The 19,069-nt window shown below is 44.9% G+C and overlaps 1 protein-coding gene across 3 annotated transcripts in view; it reads left to right on the top strand.

Moving 5' to 3' along the window:
- LARGE1 (LARGE xylosyl- and glucuronyltransferase 1) overlaps window positions 1–19,069 on the top strand; it is a 447,934-nt gene that overhangs the window by 300,996 nt on the left and 127,869 nt on the right. For all 3 annotated transcript variants that reach the window (XM_068970493.1, XM_068970492.1, XM_068970491.1), the window contains exon 6: window positions 9,387–9,491. In XM_068970493.1, coding sequence (XP_068826594.1) covers window positions 9,387–9,491 — 105 coding nt within the window. The remainder of the gene's footprint in view (window positions 1–9,386; window positions 9,492–19,069) is intronic.

Below are 19,069 nucleotides of genomic sequence, written 5' to 3'. Positions count from 1 at the left end.
GAGGATGGAGCCAGGAAGGGGATGAGTTTGAAAAATAAAAGATAAAACCTGTAGGAGCTGGTTATAGCAGTGATGTGAGAGGTGAGGGGGGTGGGGTGTCTTGGTTGACTCCAAGGTCCTGGGTTTGGCAACAAGTTGGGTCTTGATGCCACCAACCAACAGAATAGGCAGGAGTCAGGCTGCTATTTAGGAAGAGAAAATGGTGGATCTGATTTTGATCCATTTGAGTTGAAGGTCTCTGTGGAAGAGCCGAATGAAGCCGTGAGCAGGTAGTTGGATTTAAGAGTAAGAAGCTCTGGAAAGCAGTCTGGGATGGAGATGGGCAATGACCTTCCTCTTGGCAGTAATTGAAGCCATTGGAGTCGATTCCGTCACCCAGGGGTAAAATGTAGAGCAAAGAGAGGGGCCGAGGATGGGAGTTGGGGAGCCCAGCTTTGAAGGAGAGGCAGAGGGAAGGGAGCCCCTGAAGGAGGCAGGGAAGGAGTGTTCAGAGGGAAGAAAACAGCCAGGAGGTTGGTGTCTCCGAAGTTAAAGGCTTCAGTGGGGCAGGGGAGAGGCCGGTAGGGTGGCAGGTAGGGGAGCAGTTGGCCAAATTCCCTAGAGTCCTGCCTACGCAGCTAGTGTCCGTGCTTCAGACAGAAAGCCCAGACTTCATGAACAATGAGCCACAAAGGAGAAGTCGAAGAATGCCAGCAGTTGAGCACCTACCAAGGGCTGGGTGCTTTATTTATGTGTATTATTTATCTGCACATTTATTTTTGGAGGCAAGTGGGGGGATTCTGTTCTTGTCCTTTTACTGATAAGGAACTTGAGGCTCAGAGAAATTATGCCTTGGTCAAGCCATAGAGAACTGGGGCTAGAACTCTGTTTTGCCTCGTTCTAAAACCCTTTGTCTTTCTCATTTATATCTGGTGGGTGAATGCCCCACCTGTCCTTGCCGCATCCAGCGTGCCACCTGGAAGCATCACCATGCCCTGCTCCCTTGGGCCCTCACCTCCTGAATGGCAGGAGCCTTGCCTGGAGCCAAAAGCTGCAGAAGGAGGGAGCCATTCGTCTGCTGGCTGGTGACACCAACACCAGGGCCCCAGCAGAATAGCAAGCTTGTTCGCTCTTGTCTGGCTGTTCATGGTAATGTATGAATAAGCAAAGAAGACAGCTTCATTTCCATAAGTTAACTTGTGCCTGGAGTAAGGAAGACGGGAAATGGTGCACTTAATCATAACCACAGGGCCAGCACAGAAAACAATGACAAAGCCTTTTCTGTTCGCCTTGGTGTTTTATGATAATAACTCCTAAGGAGGGGAGACAGGCGGTGTGGGACGCTGAGGGAGGCGGCACGTCAGCCACCTGGGTCATTTCCCCGAGAGGATTCCCTGGGACTTTTCCTCTTAATAGGGTGGCAAGCCCAGGATGTGTTTGCATCGTCAAGATCAAGACTTTAGACTTTGACTTCCGGAGACCAGACCCAGACTGCAGATGCCACCTGGCTGGTGAGCTGGGTTTGGCGAAGCTGTGAAAGATAATCTGTCTCCCGTGTGCTGTCACTGGAGACCTGGGGGGACCTGATGTCTAGGAGGGTGTGACAGGACAGTGGTGTCATCCGAAAAGCTTTAGGGGAAGCCCGGGAGCTTGGAGGTCTGGGTGGAAGGGGCAAGTGTGGCTGCAGTTCAGCAGGGTCTGTGGTAGACGCTCCAGGGGAGACGGGAAGTAGACTTCACCCACCCTGCCCATAGAATCCACTACTCCCTGCCCTCCACTCGTCTGACTTACCCGCATTTCCATCATTGCAAGCATCTCGCTAAGTCATAACTGTTTGTCTTTCTCCTTCTAACTGCCTCTAGGGTGCAGACTGTATTTTATTTGTCTTTGATTCCTTAGTACTTTGTGTGGTATCTGACACAAAGCAAACCCTCAATCAGTATTAAACTGAACCAAAGCCTAGGCAGAGTAAGGGTGGTGTCAGCTAAGGAAGCGAGGAAACGGCTGAGACCACAGATGCCTGAATCCAGGTAGAGGGGGAAGAGTATAGGGCTGGGGGACTCTGGGTATAGTGTTAAGTGTAGATACCTACTGAACATTTTACTGTTTTATGGACATTGTTTACTGGCGATCTGTGAATAAGCAAAGAACACAGCTTCATTTTCACAAATTACTTGTGTGTGTGTGTGTGTGTGTGCTCAGTTGTGTCTGACTCTTTGCCACCCCAAGGACTGTAGCCCACCAGGCTCCTCTGTCCGTGGGATTTCCCAGACAAGAATAGTGGAGCGAGTTGCCACTGCCTTCTCCAGGGGATCTTCCCTAACCAGGGATCGAACCCACGTCCCTTGAGTCTGCTGCACTGGCAGTCAGGTTCTTTACCATTAGTACCACCTGGAAAGCCCTAACTTGTACCTGAAAGTAAAGTCGCTCAGTCATGTCCCGACTCTTTGCGACCCCATGGACTGTAGCCTACCAGGCTCCTCCTTCCATGGGATTCTCTAGGCAAGAATACTGGAGCGGGTTGCCATGTACCAGAGAAAAGAAAATGGTTAATTCTAAAGTATGTACTTTTTGTCCACACTGTGTTATAAATGAATGAAAAAAAGGCACAGAGAGATTAAGTAACTAGTCAAAGTTCACACAGCTATCAGCTGGGAAAGGAGCCAGGATTGGAACCCAGGCAGTCCGGCTGTGTCATTCATTTCCTTCGCCACTTTACTGTACGCGGGAAGGGTCGGGCTAGAGGAGGACGCTGAACTCTGCTGGTTGATGAACTGGGTTTATACACCACATGAGTTGATTGTGTGCCAGTGGCCCTTCAGGGGAACCTTGCCGTTGACTAAAGCAGAGACAGAGCTCCCAGACCTTGATGAATAATTCTCAAATTTTAATATACATCCAAATTACCTGGGAAAGTTTTGAATGCATATTACCAGACTCAATGGCCAGAATTCTTATTTAGATGAGTGTTAGGTGATGAGGTAATTAATATACATTACACCCACACTCCCAGACCTTAGAGATAAAACAGAAAAATGAGAACAAAATGTCACCTGATTTTGCTGATAACAGTAAGTTTGGAGGATTTGACTTAATGTGCATCTACAGTGGAGATTCACTTTGCAGACAAAGGTCCTTATAGTCAAAGCTATGGTTTTTCCAGTAGTCATGTAGGGACGTGAGAGTTGGACCATAAAGAAGGCTGAGCACCAAAGAATTGATGCTTTTGAACTGTGGTGCTGGAGAAAGACTCTTGAGAGTTCCTTTGGGCAGCAAGGAGATCAAATTAGTCATTCCTAAAGGAAATCAACCCTGAATATTCATTGGAAGGACTAATGCTGAAGTTGGAGCTCCAATACATTGGCCACCTGATGCAAAGAGCCAACTCATTGGGAAAGCCCTGATGCTGGGAAAGACTGCGGGCAGGAGAAGGGCCAGCAGAGGATGAGATGGGTTGGATGGCATCATCAGCTCAGTAGGCAGGAATTGGAGCAAACTCCGGGAGATAGTGAAGGACAGGGAAGCCTGGTGTGCTGCAGTCCATGAGGTCACATAGAGTCGCACACATCTGAGTGACTAAACGACAACAGCAGTGGATATTCAGAATACCATCCCCAGAGCTGGAATGGCCCAGCTTGTCACAGGAAGCACGTAGAGACTGCAGCCTCGTTCAGAGGGGGCCTGCCCTGTGAGACTCATCCGAGGCTGCACTTTGCTGGCAGGCTGGCTCCTGGGAGAGAGGAGGCGGGAGGGCGGGGCTGAGCTACCTGAACTCAGTTCTATCTGAAACTCATAGGGGCAGGTAATTCCTTCCACATGCCCTTAATGAGAAATGGGAAGCAGCCTTCCAGTCACAATGAATTTCACAGCTGAGGCCCAGAAATCTGCAGATCTTGCCAACCCAGGGATTGAACCAGGTCTCCTGCATTGCAGGCAGATTCTTTACCATCTGAGCCACCAGGGAAGCCCTAATTGGTCCTGAGACCACACTTAAAGAAACAAAGTTCTAGAGACTTTCCTGGAAGTCCAGTGGCTAACACTTTGCCTTCCACCGCAGTGGGTGTGGGTTCAGTCCCTGTTTGGGGAGCTAAGATCCCACATGCCTCATGACCAATAAGTCAGAACATAAACAACAAAAGCAATACTGTAACAAATTCAACAAAGACTTTAAAACTGGTGCATGTCAAAAAAAAATCTTAAAAAAAAAATTCTAGAAAATCTTTGTTCTAGAAACAAAGTGCTAGCTGACTTCCAAAAAGAAAACCATGTGGATGGGCTTGCTATCTTTCAGAAGCTGACAGATGAGCTTGAATGATGGTATTTCAAAAGAGCTCTTACATACTTATATGGTGTTTCACATGGCCCAGCCCCTGTGGTTAGCCCTTAACATCAGTTCAGTTCAGTTGCTCAGTCGTGTCCAACTCTGCAACCCCATGAATCGCAGCACACCAGGCCTCCCTGTCCATCACCAACTCCTGGAGTTCACTCAGATTCACGTCCATAGAGGCAGTGATGCCATCCAGCCATCTCATCCTCTGTCGTCCCCTTCTCCTCCTGCCCCCAATCCCTCCCAGCTTCAGAGTCTTTTCCAATGAGTCAACTCTTTGCATGAGGTGGCCAAAGTACTGGAGTTTCAGCTTTAGCATCATTCCGTCCAAAGAAATCCCAGGGCTGATCTCCTTCAGAATGGACTGGTTGGATCTCCTTGCAGTCCAAGGGACTCTCAAGAGACTTCTCCAACACCACAGTTCAAAAGCATCAATTCTTCGGTGCTCAGCCTTCTTCACAGTCCAACTCTCACATCCATACATGACCACTGGAAAAACCATAGCCTTGATTAGATGGACCTTAGTCGGCAAAGTAATGTCTCTGTTTTGGAATATGCTGTCTAGGTTGGTCATAACTTTTCTTCCAAGGAGTAAGCGTCTTTTAATTTCATGGCTGCAATCACCATCTGCAGTGATTTTGGAGCCCAAAAAAATAAAGTCTGACACTGTTTCCACTGTTTCCCCATCTATTTGCCATGAAGTGATGGGACCAGATGCCATGATCTTCGTTTTCTGAATGTTGAGCTTTAAGCCAACTTTTTCACTCTCCTCTTTCACTTTCATCAAGAGGCTTTTTAGTTCCTCTTCACTTTCTGCCACAAGGGTGGTGTCATCTGCATATCTGAGGTTATTGATATTTCTCCCAGCAATCTTGATTCCAGCTTGTGTTTCTTCCAGTCCAGTGTTTCTCATGATGTATTCTGCATAGAAGTTAAATAAGCAGGGTGACAATATACAGCCTTGACGGACTCCTTTTCCTATTTGAAACCAGTCTGTTGTTCCATGTCCAGTTCTAACTGTTGCTTCCTGACCTGCAAACAGATTTCTCAGGAGGCAGGTCAGGTGGTCTGATATTCCTGTCTCTTTTCAGAATTTTCCAGAGTTTATTGTGATCCACACAGTAAAGGCTTTGGCATAGTCAATAAAGCAGAAATAGATGTTTTTCTGGAACTCTCTTGCTTTTTCCATGATTCAGCAGATGTTGGCAATTTGATCTCTGGTTCTCTGCCTTTTCTAAAACCAGCTTGAACATCAGGAAGTTCACGGTTCACGTATTGCTGAAGCCTGGCTTGGAGAATTTTGAGCATTACTTTACTAGCATGTGAGATGAGTGCAATTGTGTGGTAGTTTGAGCATTCTTTAGCATTGCCTTTCTTTGGGATTGGAATGAAAAGTGACCTTTTCCAGTCCTGTGGCCACTGCTGAGTTTTCCAAATTTGTTGGCATATTGAGTGCAGCACTTTCATAGCATCATCTTTCAGGATTTGAAATAGCTCACCTGGAATTCCATCACCTCCACTAGCTTTGTTCGTAGTGATGCTTTCTAAGGCCCACTTGACTTCACATTCCAGGATGTCTGGCTCTAGGTGAGTGATCACACCACATTGTGATTATCTGGGTCATGAAGATCTTTTTTGTACAGTTCTTCTGGGTATTCTTGCCACCTCTTCTTAATATCTTCTGCTTCTGTTAGGTCCATACCATTTCTGTCCTTTATCGAGCCCATCTTTCCATGAAATGTTCCCTTGGTATCTCTAATTTTCTTGAAGAGATCTCTAGTCTTTTCCATTCTGTTTGTTTCCTCTATTTCTTTGCATTGATCACTGAAGAAGGCTTTCTTAGCCCTTAACATATGTGAAGTCATTTAAACGCGTGAAGTCACAATAGTTAGATATTAGGGCAGAGAGAGATTAAGTAATTTTCTCCAGGCTCCATAGCTGAAAAGTGGCAGGGCTAGAAATTGGAACCATGATGTCTGGCTCCAGTCTTGCCCTCTGGCTACACTGCTACAAGTAGTTCCCTATCCACGGACACAGATCTCTGCAGGGGTGAAGGCACCGAGCAGTTCGCCCAGGGTATTCCCAAACCCACTGGCAAACCCCAGCTATCAATTTACTCATTGACAGAGCAGCTAATGAATTTATCTAAAAAACCAAATGAAGTCTTAGTAGCTGTTTATTATTTTGCCTTCCCAACCAGTGGATATTAAAATTCTAACTATCATGTTGCTAATTAAGGATTTGTTTTCTTCACCTTGAAGAGGACTGGCATAACGTGAAAGGGCTGTATGCCACCATCATGAGAAATGCAGCCCAGGTGCAAAGTGAGAGAAGGAGCACTTGGATGTTATTCTTTGAGATCACATGTTTTAAGGTTAACAATGCAAAGTACTTCTTCTCTGGAGATGAAGACCTTCAGGTGAAGACTCCAGTAGAGCAACCCATATAAAAAACGCTTCAGGGACTGTCACCCCATGTTTGCAGTTTTCCACACAACTGAGGATGACACCAGGGTTCCCAGAGCCGAGTGGGAGAATGTGTTGACTTTGGCAAATGGGGAAAGGATGAAATGCTTTGCAGTGTCAGAAATGTGGGGACGCTAATATACTAACATAAGTGGTCTCCAATCAGGAGAGATTTATGTACCAGACATCATTTATTTAGCAGACATTTATTAATGCGTTAGTGTGTTAGCTCTTACACAGTCCTTGCCCTTGGTCAAATGGAGAGATGGACATTTACAGATGAGATGTGTATGTGAATATCATCCACTGTGTCCCTGGCAGGACGTAAGTCAGCAGATGGCACAAATACCCAGAAGAAGTGCTAGGTAGAAATGTCCCCCATCATAGGCATCTTCTTGCTAGAAGATGAGCCTGAAAGGAATACTGTTGGGGGTTGGCAGGTGGGCAGGCCTAGCAAGAGCTGTGTGAGCAAGACAGACGTGAGGACCCAAGCAGCAGAACTGTGCGCTTTTGTGTGGCTATTAGAGAATTCACCTGCAGAAGTAGACTGAGGCAGAATACAGTTCATGGAATTCCAGAAAGTGGAATTTGGACTTTCAGACAGCTGAATATTATCTTTTGTGAAATTCACATGGCCATCCTAGATTCAATGAAACCTCATTCCCTTTTTATCATTTCTGAGCAGGTGACACTCTTCCTTCATTGTACCAAAAAAGCCATGATGGTGCCAACTAGGGTCATTAGTAATGATGAACAAGCTCCCCCAAGGACCCCATATCCCCTTTGCATTCTGACCTCAGAGCGAAGTTATTTAGTAGGCTCTCTAACAAGCATCGGGATTCGGCACATAGCTTGCTTGACTGAGGGCACCACGCCTTTCAGTTCTGTTTTACACGAACGTCCCAAGACTTGTTGCGTGTGAAATTGATTGGCTCTTGCACTTGCTGAATTGGTGATCTGTTTTTCTGAGGGATTCTACACGTATTGGATATGATCATATACAATGACAAAGTGGGTGGTAGTATTTTTCCTATGCCTCTAATTTATGTATTTGTGCTGGGGTGATGATTTAGATGGGAGCGTGATAAATTTATCAAGTAAATTACACCAAACCCACATACCATCATTTCAAGGAGCTGTCATCACACCAAGGAGGTTTTATTTCACCCAGCATGGTATTCTCGAAGAACCACTGTGTTTTCTTCACGTGCTGCTGGGCTTTCATTTGGTCAGAAATGGCTTTATTTCTCAGACTGGCCAACAATATAAGAATTTTAGCTCCGGAAGGCATTGGTTAGCTGTGACAGACAGTGCCTGTTCATCTCCTGTGACCTTTTGCAAGTTATTTAAACTTTCTGGGTCTAAGTTTCTCATCCTAGAAAATGTAGATTCATCATGTCTACCTCAAACATGTGTCCTAAAGGTAAGCAATAATGCGCTGACAGTGGAAAGAATCCGGATGTCAGATGACTGTGGATGCATATCTTGGCCCCATTGCTACTTGTGCAAATCATGATCCTATGTGAGCCCTCAGTTTCCCAGTCTATAAAAGCTGTTGATCATAGTTGCATGGAGGAATGGCTTCTGCACGTGGTGGGATAGGGTTGTCTAAGAGAAGACAGTTGATTCTGATGCCCACCTAGAAGACCTGAGTCCAGAAACATCAACACCCAAGGAGGTTGGGGTGAGTGGCAGACTCACCTGAGGTGCTAAAGCTGCTACGAAATTGACTGAGCAACCTGACTCACCTTCGATCCTCTGTGATTCTCAGTACACTCACAAGCAACGCCAACGTCAGAACCAAGCTCTGGGGACAGAGAAGCAATTGATCCTCTGGGAAACACTCCTGCCTTACTGACACAAGACAAAATGGATGTAATAGCAAAACGCTGTGAGAGGGTGGCTCTTCTCTGGGATATACTTTCTCATTAGCCAAGGGTCCTTTCTTCCTTTCTGAGTGAGAAAACTAGCTCATGCCCTGAAAGCCAGTACATTAATATACCTTGAGAAATAACTGGAACATTTAAAGACGAGTATAGCAGTAATATAGTAATACGTGTTGCATGAGTTAAGGGATGGATGGATGGGTGGATAGATAAATGAATGACTAGGGATTCTGGCTTTATCACAGATTAACTGAATGACCTTGCATACTGTCAGTTCAGTCCTGTCCGACTCTTTTTGACCCCATGGACTGTAGCCTGCCAGGCTCCTCTGTCCATGGGATTCTCCAGGCAAGAATGCTGGAGTGGGTTGCTGTGCCCCCCAGCAGGGGATCGTCCTGACCCAGGGAGCAAACCCACGTCTCTTACATCTCCTGCACTGGCAGGCAAATTCTTTGCTACTAGTGGTGCCTGGGAAACCATGAGTGACCTTGGGCAAGTTAATTAGCTATTGTGGGTGACCTCCATTTCTTTTCTATAAAATAGGGATAATGAAAATGGCTAGGCTGTCTAAGTGTGAGAATTAAATACGGTAATAGAAGTTAAGCACTTAAATCAGGTCTCGGTACCTCATAAATGAAAGCTGCGTTACAATGATTTGCTGTTGTTTCCTGTTCTGTACTTACATGGCTCGGCTTCTTTTATGACTTTTGCATTCTCTGTGCTTTGCAGGTCAGCAGGTCCTGGGCCTGGTAGAGAACCAGAGTGATTGGTACCTTGGAAACCTGTGGAAAAATCACCGTCCTTGGCCTGCCCTTGGAAGAGGCTACAACACAGGTAAACTCAGGAGGGTGACATGCTGGGCACTGGGGGGTGGGGTGCGATGTGATGTGAGGACTTTCTCAGGAAGAGGAGGTAAGTCAAAGCATGGGAGAAGCCACCTGGTTGCCTGAGTTCGGCAGTGGACTGTACTCGAGTTGGCCCTCTGGTTCTTGCTTAGGGCTGCAGCTGCAGGCAGTGTTGCTACTGGGCCATGGCAGTCGGTGGCATTCTCTCCTGACCTTCAGTCCCTGATCCAGCTGGCATCTTTACAAGTGTCACCTGTAGGATTCATTGTCTTTGTATGGGGATGAAAGTAGCTGATTTTTTTTTTTGTTTTTTGTTTTGGCTACAACATGTCATAGTTGCAGCATGTAGGATCTAGTTCCCTGTGTGTGCATGGGTACTAAGTTACTTCAGTCGTGTCTGACTCTTTGCAACCCCATGGACTGTAGCCCACCAGGCTCCTCTGTCCATGGGATTTTCCAGGCAAGAATACCAGAGTGGGGTGCCATTTCCTCCTCCAGGGGACCTTCCCAACCCAGGGACCGAACCCACATCTCTAACATCTTCTGAATTGGCAGGAGAGTTCTTTACCACTAGCACCACCTGGGAAGCCCTTAATTCCCTGACCAGCAATCAAACCCAAGCACCCTGCATTGTGGGTGTGGAGTCTTAGTCACTGTACCCCTGGGGAAGTCCCCTGATGTCTTACTCTTAAAGTTTCTAATTAAAAGTGACATAATTTTTTTTGTAATATTTTTTAACTCAAAGTATAGTTGATTTATAACGTGTTAGTTTCAGATGTATGGCAGTGATTCAGCTATACATACATAGATCTTTTTTTTTTTTTCAGATTCTTTTCCCTTATTGAATACAGTTCCCTGTGCTATACAGTAGGTCCTTGTTGGCTATCTATTTTTTTTTATATAGTAGCATATATATGCTAATCTCAAACTCCTAATTTATCCCCCCCCCTTTCCACCTTGGTAACCATCAGTTTGCTTTCCATGTCTGTGTGTCTATTTCTGCTTTGCATATAAGTTCATTTGTACCTTTTTCTTTTAGATTCCACATATAAGTGATGTCACATGATGCTTGTCTTTCTCCGAACGGCTTCCTTCACTTAGTATGATCATCTCCAGTTGCATTCATGTTGCTACAAGTGGCGTTATTTCATCCTTTTGTAGCTGAGTAATATTCCATCATGTATATACACCACATCTTCTTTATCCTTTCATCTAACAAGGAACTTTCAAGTTGCTTTCATGTTTTGGCTATTGTAAATAATGCTGCAGTGAACACTGAGGTGCATGTGTCTTTTCCAAGAAGTGACATTTCCAACAACATTAAATTGGCTAAAGGACGCCATGTGGTTGTGCCCACCTTCACTGGATGTGGCCAAGTGTAACACAGCCATGTGCCTAGAAGGAGAAAAGGCAGATGTATTTGGTAATTGGTACTTAAAAGGAGCACAGCCCCTGTACACCCTGTGTCAGAAATCAAATCCATTTTCTGTCTTGCTGCTGACCCCACACATGGGTCTCCTCTCTTCCTTGTCTCCATCAGTAGCGTCGGTCATTCATTCATTCGTTCATTCTTTGTTCGCCTCCTGTCTGTCTAACATTTACTTTGTGCTGGGCCCTGCGCTAGTGTACCAGACATAGGCCATGACCTCATGGAGCTTATAAAGAAGGAAACTAGAGTAACCTCCCCTCTTCAGGCTCTGGTCCTGCCACTGTCTACCTTCAGAATGCCTCTGGAGATCCTCTGCTTTGATACCCCATTCTCAAGGGTGCAGACCTGTGTTGTGGATCAGGATGAGAACTTGGAGCTCAAGGAGAGCAGTAGGATAGGTCAGACCAAGAAGGGCTGGGACTCGGAACCTAGACCAGCTCTACTGAGTTAGGGCAGCGGTCTGGGGATGGTGCCCCCTGAAGGTGACAGGTGGTAGCCGATCCTGGAGACTCAGGTGAGTCTGTATTGGGAGGAGTCAGTCAGCTCTGAGTGCTGAGGATCAGATGTAAATATGAGACCCCAGCGGCCACAGGACAAAGGATGAGAGCTGAGCATCCAGATGTGCACATTCAGAGGTCAGGTCAGAGTGGGATCAAAGCTGGAATAAGACAAGGAAAGAAAGGTCCAGGCTGAATGTCCTTGGCAGCCAGAGGTCAGGGATGCCTGTACAGAAAGCTGTCCTGAGTGGGGAGACATTCCTTAGCTGACATTTGCCAGAAGGTCCAGGTGTGCCTCACAGGATGTCATTTTCCTCTGTAACACCTACCAGGCATCGCAACCTGCAGGGTTGCAGTTGAAGAATTTTAACCTCCAGCACCTCCCTGCTGTACAGGGCATTAGCCCTTGAGTCACGGAATGGTGGGGGATTCTGGGGCATCCCTGAGAGAGGCCAGCTTCAGGGTGGTTGTTGTGCAGTCGCTCCGACTCTTTGCAATCCCATGGACTGCAGCACTCCAGGCTTCCCTGTCCTTCACCATCTCCCGGAGCTTGCTCAAACTCATGTCCATTGAGTCCGTGATGCCATCCAGCCATCTTGTCCTGTCATCCTCTTCTCCTCCTGCCTTTGCTCTTTCCCAGCATCAGAGTCTTTTTCCAGTGAGTTGGCTCTTCTCATCAGGTGGCCAAAGCATTGAAGCTTCAGCTTCAGTCCTTCCAATGAATATTCAAGGTTGATTTCTTTTAGAATTGACTGGTTTGATCTCCTTGCTGTCCAAGGGACTCGCAAGAGTCTTCTCCAACACCACAGTTTGAAAGCATCAATTCTTCAGGTTCAGGGAGGGGCCCCCAAAATGGGCTCAAAGCAGTGCAGAGGTATACTGTTATGGTAATGAGCAAGGCAATGTCTCTGCATCCCAGCTAAGTACTGGCCAGGTGCTGTACCCAGTGTGTTCTAGGTGTTACTCTCATCTGATCCTCACACTAACCTCATGGGGCAGGAACTATTCTCATCTCTCTTTTATACCTAGGAAACTCAAGCTTAGAGAGTTAAAGGTTGGAGTCTGATAAGTAAGGAGCCTGCTGTTAACCACTAAACTTCCTAGCTTGAATTTTAGTGGCTTCAGAATCAAGAATCCTGTTTTAAAAAATAACCCTGTCTCAGTAAATCACTTTCAGTTGGGACTGTCCGCTGGTCACCTGGCTCTGTGTCAAAGATCTGGGGACAGGCGAGATTTGACTACTTAAATCTATGAGCATATTAGATCATTTTAGCTGCTAGAAAGTTCTGAACGAAGTGACTTTGGTCTTTGTAAAGCACCTTTTTATGTGAAATTCCTGGACCATGCAGGTTATACAAAGTGAGGAAAGAGAACTGCAAAATTGTTTAAATCATTTCTCTACCTTAACTACAAAGTTAACAATGCATGGAGAGAAATTTGATCCAATCAAGAAGAGAAAGCATGAAAATAATTTATTTCTGTGACTTTGGAATCATTGCAATATTTTAGGCAAACAATAATGTAAGAACTCTGGATGCTTTTGTTATCTTATTCAACAAATTGCAAAATACAACAGAATAATACTGTTTTTTAAAAATGTGATATCTAGACTCTGCACCTTGAAAGGTCTGGAGAAGCCCAGGGTTTTGCCTTATACCAAGTCTCCAAGATGTTTCTGGAGCAGAAGGTGAAAGGATCTGTGCTGATTAAACATAATACCTTGTTTCCCCTTCCCCCCCTCCCCCCACCACAAGGGACTGTTTTCTCAGTGCCTTTGAGCTGGACCCTTTAGAGATCCACAGTGGGCCAGTGAGAGGGCTTCGCCTGCTTTTTTTGGTCAGAGAATGATCACCTCATGTTGATCTCCTGTGCCGGAATTTCAACACCTTCACTCCAGGCTTTCTTAAAGCTGGAGACAGCCATGCTTCTCTGATGGGTGAAGGGGCATCGCAGGTAAACCCTGGTGTGTGTTTAGTCCCTGCTTTCCACAGCATGGAATAATAGAACATGTCACATGGAGATAAACTACAGTGCCTCCAGGGCACAGGATCAGGGTCGTGATTATCCACATCAAACAAAAACCACCGGTCATCAATCTGGGTTTGCAGGGGGAAAGAAAAATGTAGCACACTGGGGAATTTGTTATGACCAAAATGGCATGTCCCCTCCTGCTCCTCCCGGTCTATCTCTGACTGTGAGGTCAGGAGAAAGACAGGTACCTATACCCTCTCCAGCTCTTACTTGGTATGCCAAGCCAGTGAGTTCCTTCCCTTCTTGCTGCTTTTGAAAGGGCAGAGCAGATGGGGGAAAGCCCTGTTAGAAGTGATGTGTCCATTTAAATCAGCCAGTGACATCAAGTGATCATTAGAAAAGGATTTATGGGACATAAAAATGCATTGACTTTCATGACGGGGATTTGTTATTTTAAGACCGAGGATTGCACCACACATCAGTGGATGAGTCATCCAGACCAGTCGTTTAGATTCTCTTGGAAATCGTGAGGACTCCACTGGAGGGAACCTGTCTCCCTGAATCCGAGTGCATCTCAGGCATCCAGACAGGGTGTCTTCAGCAAAGCCCCCTGCTGAGCCTTCAGCTTGGTGCTGGGAAACTGAGGCAGGTTCGGGTTAGGCTGGAATTCAGCTGCTTAGTCTCTGGGAGCTTAGCCAAGTTGCCTCCTTAAACCTTAGTTCTCTCCCTGGTAAAATAGGATAACAACAGCACCGAGAGTGTGAATATTAATGAGGTAACTTGTTTCATCAGCTTTTAGTCTGTGGCCTGTGGTATTTTTCTACCACTTATTCCATTAGAGAATGAGATCCACCTGCTTTTTTTTTTTTTAAACATGATCTTTCTTTTTAAGATTTTATTTACTTATTTTTGGCTGCACTGGGTCTTTGTTGCCGCACGTGGGCTCTCTCTAGTTGCGGTAGACAGGAGCTACTTTCTAGTTGCTGTGTGCAGGCTTCTCACGGTGGCTTCTCTTGCTGCAGAGCACAGGCTCTGGGCGTGCAGGCTCAGTAGCCGGGGCACAAGGCTTAGTTGCCTCGAGGCATGTGGGAACCTCCCGGACCGAGTTCAGACCCATGTCCCCTGCATTAACAGGTGAATTCTTAACCACTTTACCACCAGGGAAGCCCCCACTTGCTGTAAAAATGGTGGTTAACTGATTGCCTAGGGTTTGCTAAGGTCTCCTAAGCCCTTGGGTCAGAAAAAAAAAGTCCTTTTTTTGCTCTTCCCCAAGTATGACATGAGCTTCCCTGATGGCTCAGACGGTAAAGCGTCTGCCTGCAATGCGGGAGACCCGGGTTCGATTCCTGGGTCAGGAAGATCCCCTGGAGAAGGAAATGGCAATCCACTCCAGCACCCTTGCCTGGAAAATCCCATGGACGGAGGAACCTGATAGGCTACTGTCTATGGGGTTGCAAAGAGTCAGACACACCCACAAAAAAGAAAAGTATGACATAGTCACCTTACAGTTTTTAATCTCCCCACTGCCTAGAAAAGGTGAACTGTTTCATATTCTTTTAGGAAAAAATGACAATTTTTATGTATCAGCTGTGTTCTGCTTAGAAAATCCCCAGAAAATGCATGAAACGTTAGAGTTGGAAGATGGGCCTTCAAGACTTGACCTTGTTACTTTGTACCTTTGGAAAGCTGCTCAGGTTCAATCCCTGGGTTGGGAAGATCCCCTGGAGAAGGGAATGGCTACCCACTCCAGTGTTCTGGCCTGGAGTGTTCCATGGGGTCACAAAGAGTTGGACAGGACTAAGTGACTTCCACTTTCACTTTCAGGCTCTCCAAGCCTTGAGTTCCTTGTCGGTGATCTGAGAATGATAGTCCTACCCAGAGCCGTCAGAGAGGCTCTGAGGTGGTGGTATAGCTCCAGGCAGGGCTGGTAAATCCAGGTGATTTTGGAACTTGGTTGTTTTTCTTTCTCTTCTTGACCTCAGCCTAGCCGAGTACCTGTTTTCAAGGAATTCGTGTTTCAGCCGTGTTGATCAGATTCAGCTGTGTTCACCAGCCATGCTGCAGAGCACCGTTACCATGTGTTGTATTTGTTAGTTCCTAGAATTATCTTCTGTGGTAGACATTCACCTTCGAAGAGCCAGCCAGATCCCCTTCCTCTTTGTTTCCCTTTCCCAGTCAGCTGCACAGAACCCACAGGCCCCTAAAATAGGAGGGAAGATCTGCCTACCTCTCCCATTTAGCCCCCTCCCTTCTTATTGAAGCCATTTATGATTTAACCCATTACTGACCAGGGGATTTTTGTAGAAACTAATGACTATGGCTGGTGGTTTTTCTTTGGCTGCCCCAAAACTAATTAATTCTGGTATTTCACTACCAATGGGTTATAGTAGTCAATAGTTACACTTGACATACCTATAAAGTCTTCTAACTTTCATGAAATGTCTTCAACCCACTCTTCTATAGGAGCTAAGGAGCGTTCTCCAGCACCCTGAGTTTCATGTTCACTTAATGTATCAGAATCAGTCACTAAAGTTGTTGGTCTTATTGTGGATCTAATATTCACATCTTCTGAATCAGAACTATATTCTGAAGAGCTATCATCTTCTGAGACATTAGTATATGTGTTGCTCAGATAATAAGAGAAAATGTCTGCATAAAATTCACCTAAAACTTCCTCTTCACTCGAAGCTTCACGATGGGCCATTTTTGAAAATTTTGCATTTGTAATATATGCAAGATTAGAACAAAAACATAATGGAGCAAAATGTGAACGATAACAATCCTAAGCTGTATAATGAACTCTTGATCAACTTTAAGTTCTAACAACTTCCTATGGTGATGTTTATTGCATCACTCTCTAAAAATGTATTGATATGTCTCCAGTCAATAACGTTCAGGTAACAAAGATGTATTAATATGTCTCTGGTGATGACAATATGTCATGAGCAGATGTCTGTAGTCAATAATATGTTAATTCTGTATTAAAGGAGCCCCTAAACCATAGCAGCTGGGGATGACCAGATAGACACCAGCACAGGGTCCTTGCTGCAGCTGCCCACGTGGAATAAAGGGGAACTCCCACATCCTTGCACAGAGATGTTTTCACTCCCAACTGTTCTATCTATTCATCATCTCTTATATGCAAGCAGCTGTCATTCACCCAGCAGTCAGCTGTCTGCAGAACTTTAAAAACAAATAAAATTAAGATGATGATAGGCTCATAAAGATTCAACCCACTTCAGTTCATATGCTGTTAGTGAGTATCTTAAAAACAAACACCAGCGAAAAGGAGAAGGGGAAGACAACTCAAAGGAGCAGGTGATTGGAAAAGGAGTGGGGGAAGGCAGGCCAGCTGAGAGAAGATGGCAAGTTTATAGGAGGCTTGTTTGCACAGGATCCCAGACATTGCTTACAGAGAGGATGTGTCCTTCTGTATTAAGGACATAATATTAACCAGAAGATGTGCTTTAAGGAACAGTTTAAAAGTAAACAGCATCCTGTTCCTTTCAGTCTCCAAATTAGGCCAGAGGCAGGCAGATGGAGACCTGGCTCTCTAGGGAGGGAGGAAGAATTTCTCTAGGAATCCTTATCTGCAGAACAACAAAATTGGGATATTCAAGGACTGACTCACCTCTGAGTTTGGATCAAAGTGGGTCATGAACAAGTAAGGGAAAGGTAATTGATGGCAAAGTTGGACACCATGGTAAATTTCATGGTGGTGATTAAGGAAACCAACATTTGACAACTTGCTAAATAATTGTGAAAGAGATACTTTGAGTGGGATGATTGGCAGTATGAGATGTAGGTCAACTCTCCGCTCTGGCCTCTGACACAGGGCATTCTACAACCCTAGGCAAGTCTTCATTTCCCTGAGCTCTCCTTGGGTCAGGAACCAAGATCTCTTCATGCTGGAAAGCAATACTGTGATTGGATGATTTCTGTCTATAATAATTTCATCCAGAGAAACCAGATTTAAATGTAGCTTGTTCATTCAGCACATGCTGAATGCCTGTTACTTGAGACAGAAAATTATTTCTTAAATGTGATACCAAGAGCCTTCCTTCAAGAAGATGATTGTCTAGTAGAGGAGAGTTTGCATATCTACAGATAAATTCAGTGTGACTTGAGCCTGTAGCCTGGTTGAGATTCAGATTTGAACATCAGCCCTGCAGTAACCCTGGACTGGTATTTTCTAGACCAATTCTAGAAGATATTGCAGGAGACGGGAATATGTGTTCAGAAACTGTGGACAGAGCAGTTGAGAAATCCACATATTCTATCCCTCCCTCGGACATTCACCACGCTGGCATAGTAGAAATGCTTGGAAGTCCAGAAGTGAAGCTGTTAAACCCACTAGCATTCCCCACTCCTGCTTGATCCTAAAAATATGGAAACAGGTTTGGGAAAAACCACCTTTACATGAACTTGGGACAGAGATTATCACTTTTTGAGCTCTGTATCCCAAGTCCTTGGCATACAAGTATTTAAATGGAGTGTGTAGAATAGTCCCTAGGAAAGATGCTTGCTGTTTTAGGAACCATTCATCTGATACCACACTTAGTAGAAATGTTTATTCTCTTTCATACTATAGGATCTCATTCATTTTCCTACTGTAAGGACATAGACACCATATCATTACACCTTTTCTTATGAATTTTTATTGGATAATAGTTGATTTACAATGTTGTGTTGTTTTCTGCCACATAGCAAAGTGAATCACGTACATATATCCCCTCTTTTTTGAATTTCCTTCCCCTTTTAGATCATCACAGAACACTGAGTAGAGTTCCCTGAGCTATAGATTAGGTTCTCATTGGTTATCTATTTTATACATAGAATCAATAGTGTATACATTGCACCTTCTTAACAACATGTGTGCAGTTGCATATCTGAGCTAGTCCTCAGACAACAGCCCTCTAGAACTTTCCATATGGAAGAATGAGGAGTGAGATGGCTTTAATCTTGATTGGTAGGTCACCTCTCCATAGCCCGATTTCTCTGCGTGAGAGAAATTCTAATTCTGATGGCATGCTCTGGCTCTTATCAGACTATCGGAGGCTCATACGTCCACCTGCACACTTTCACCCACTTTTCTGAATCATTTAACATGCCTGTTTAAGGTGTCACTTTTGCTTGTGTGTTTTATTTGACTTCATTTTAGTTCTTAAATTAGGGTCCATCAAAAAAATAATGAAAATGCCTTCTTTTCATTCAGCTCATGGTCTTGCCCTGTTTTCTGTGACACATATTTTGAGCACCTCTTTTACAATCCTGGAATAAAATTCAAAGAGTGCCTATATTACACTGTCTACAAGTGTAATTTCAATAAAATCAATACAATGCCCTCGCTATGATATAAAGACAAAAAGGAAATTAATTTACTATAAAATAATATTGACTGCAACATGTAATTGTTCAGGCTTAGCTACAAAGACATAATGAAGTACTAACTGCTTCTACGTTTGGGACAGAGTTGTCTTCAGCATGACAACTGCAAAGCAAGATGGCTCTAATGGGAGACTGGTGATCCATGTTCCTTGAGTGGGGTTTTCCATTTGTGACAAGTTTTCAAAGCTAGCGAATGACTCTTCAGAGAGCAGGAAGTACCATATTTTCTTAATTTGTATTCCAAGTTCAGTGTCGATTAAATGATGTGGCCCCTGCCCCCGC

Source organism: Capricornis sumatraensis, chromosome 4, assembly GCF_032405125.1.
Source record: "Capricornis sumatraensis isolate serow.1 chromosome 4, serow.2, whole genome shotgun sequence".
Lineage (NCBI taxonomy): Eukaryota > Metazoa > Chordata > Mammalia > Artiodactyla > Bovidae > Capricornis > Capricornis sumatraensis.
This window is presented reverse-complemented; position numbering and strand designations above follow the sequence as displayed.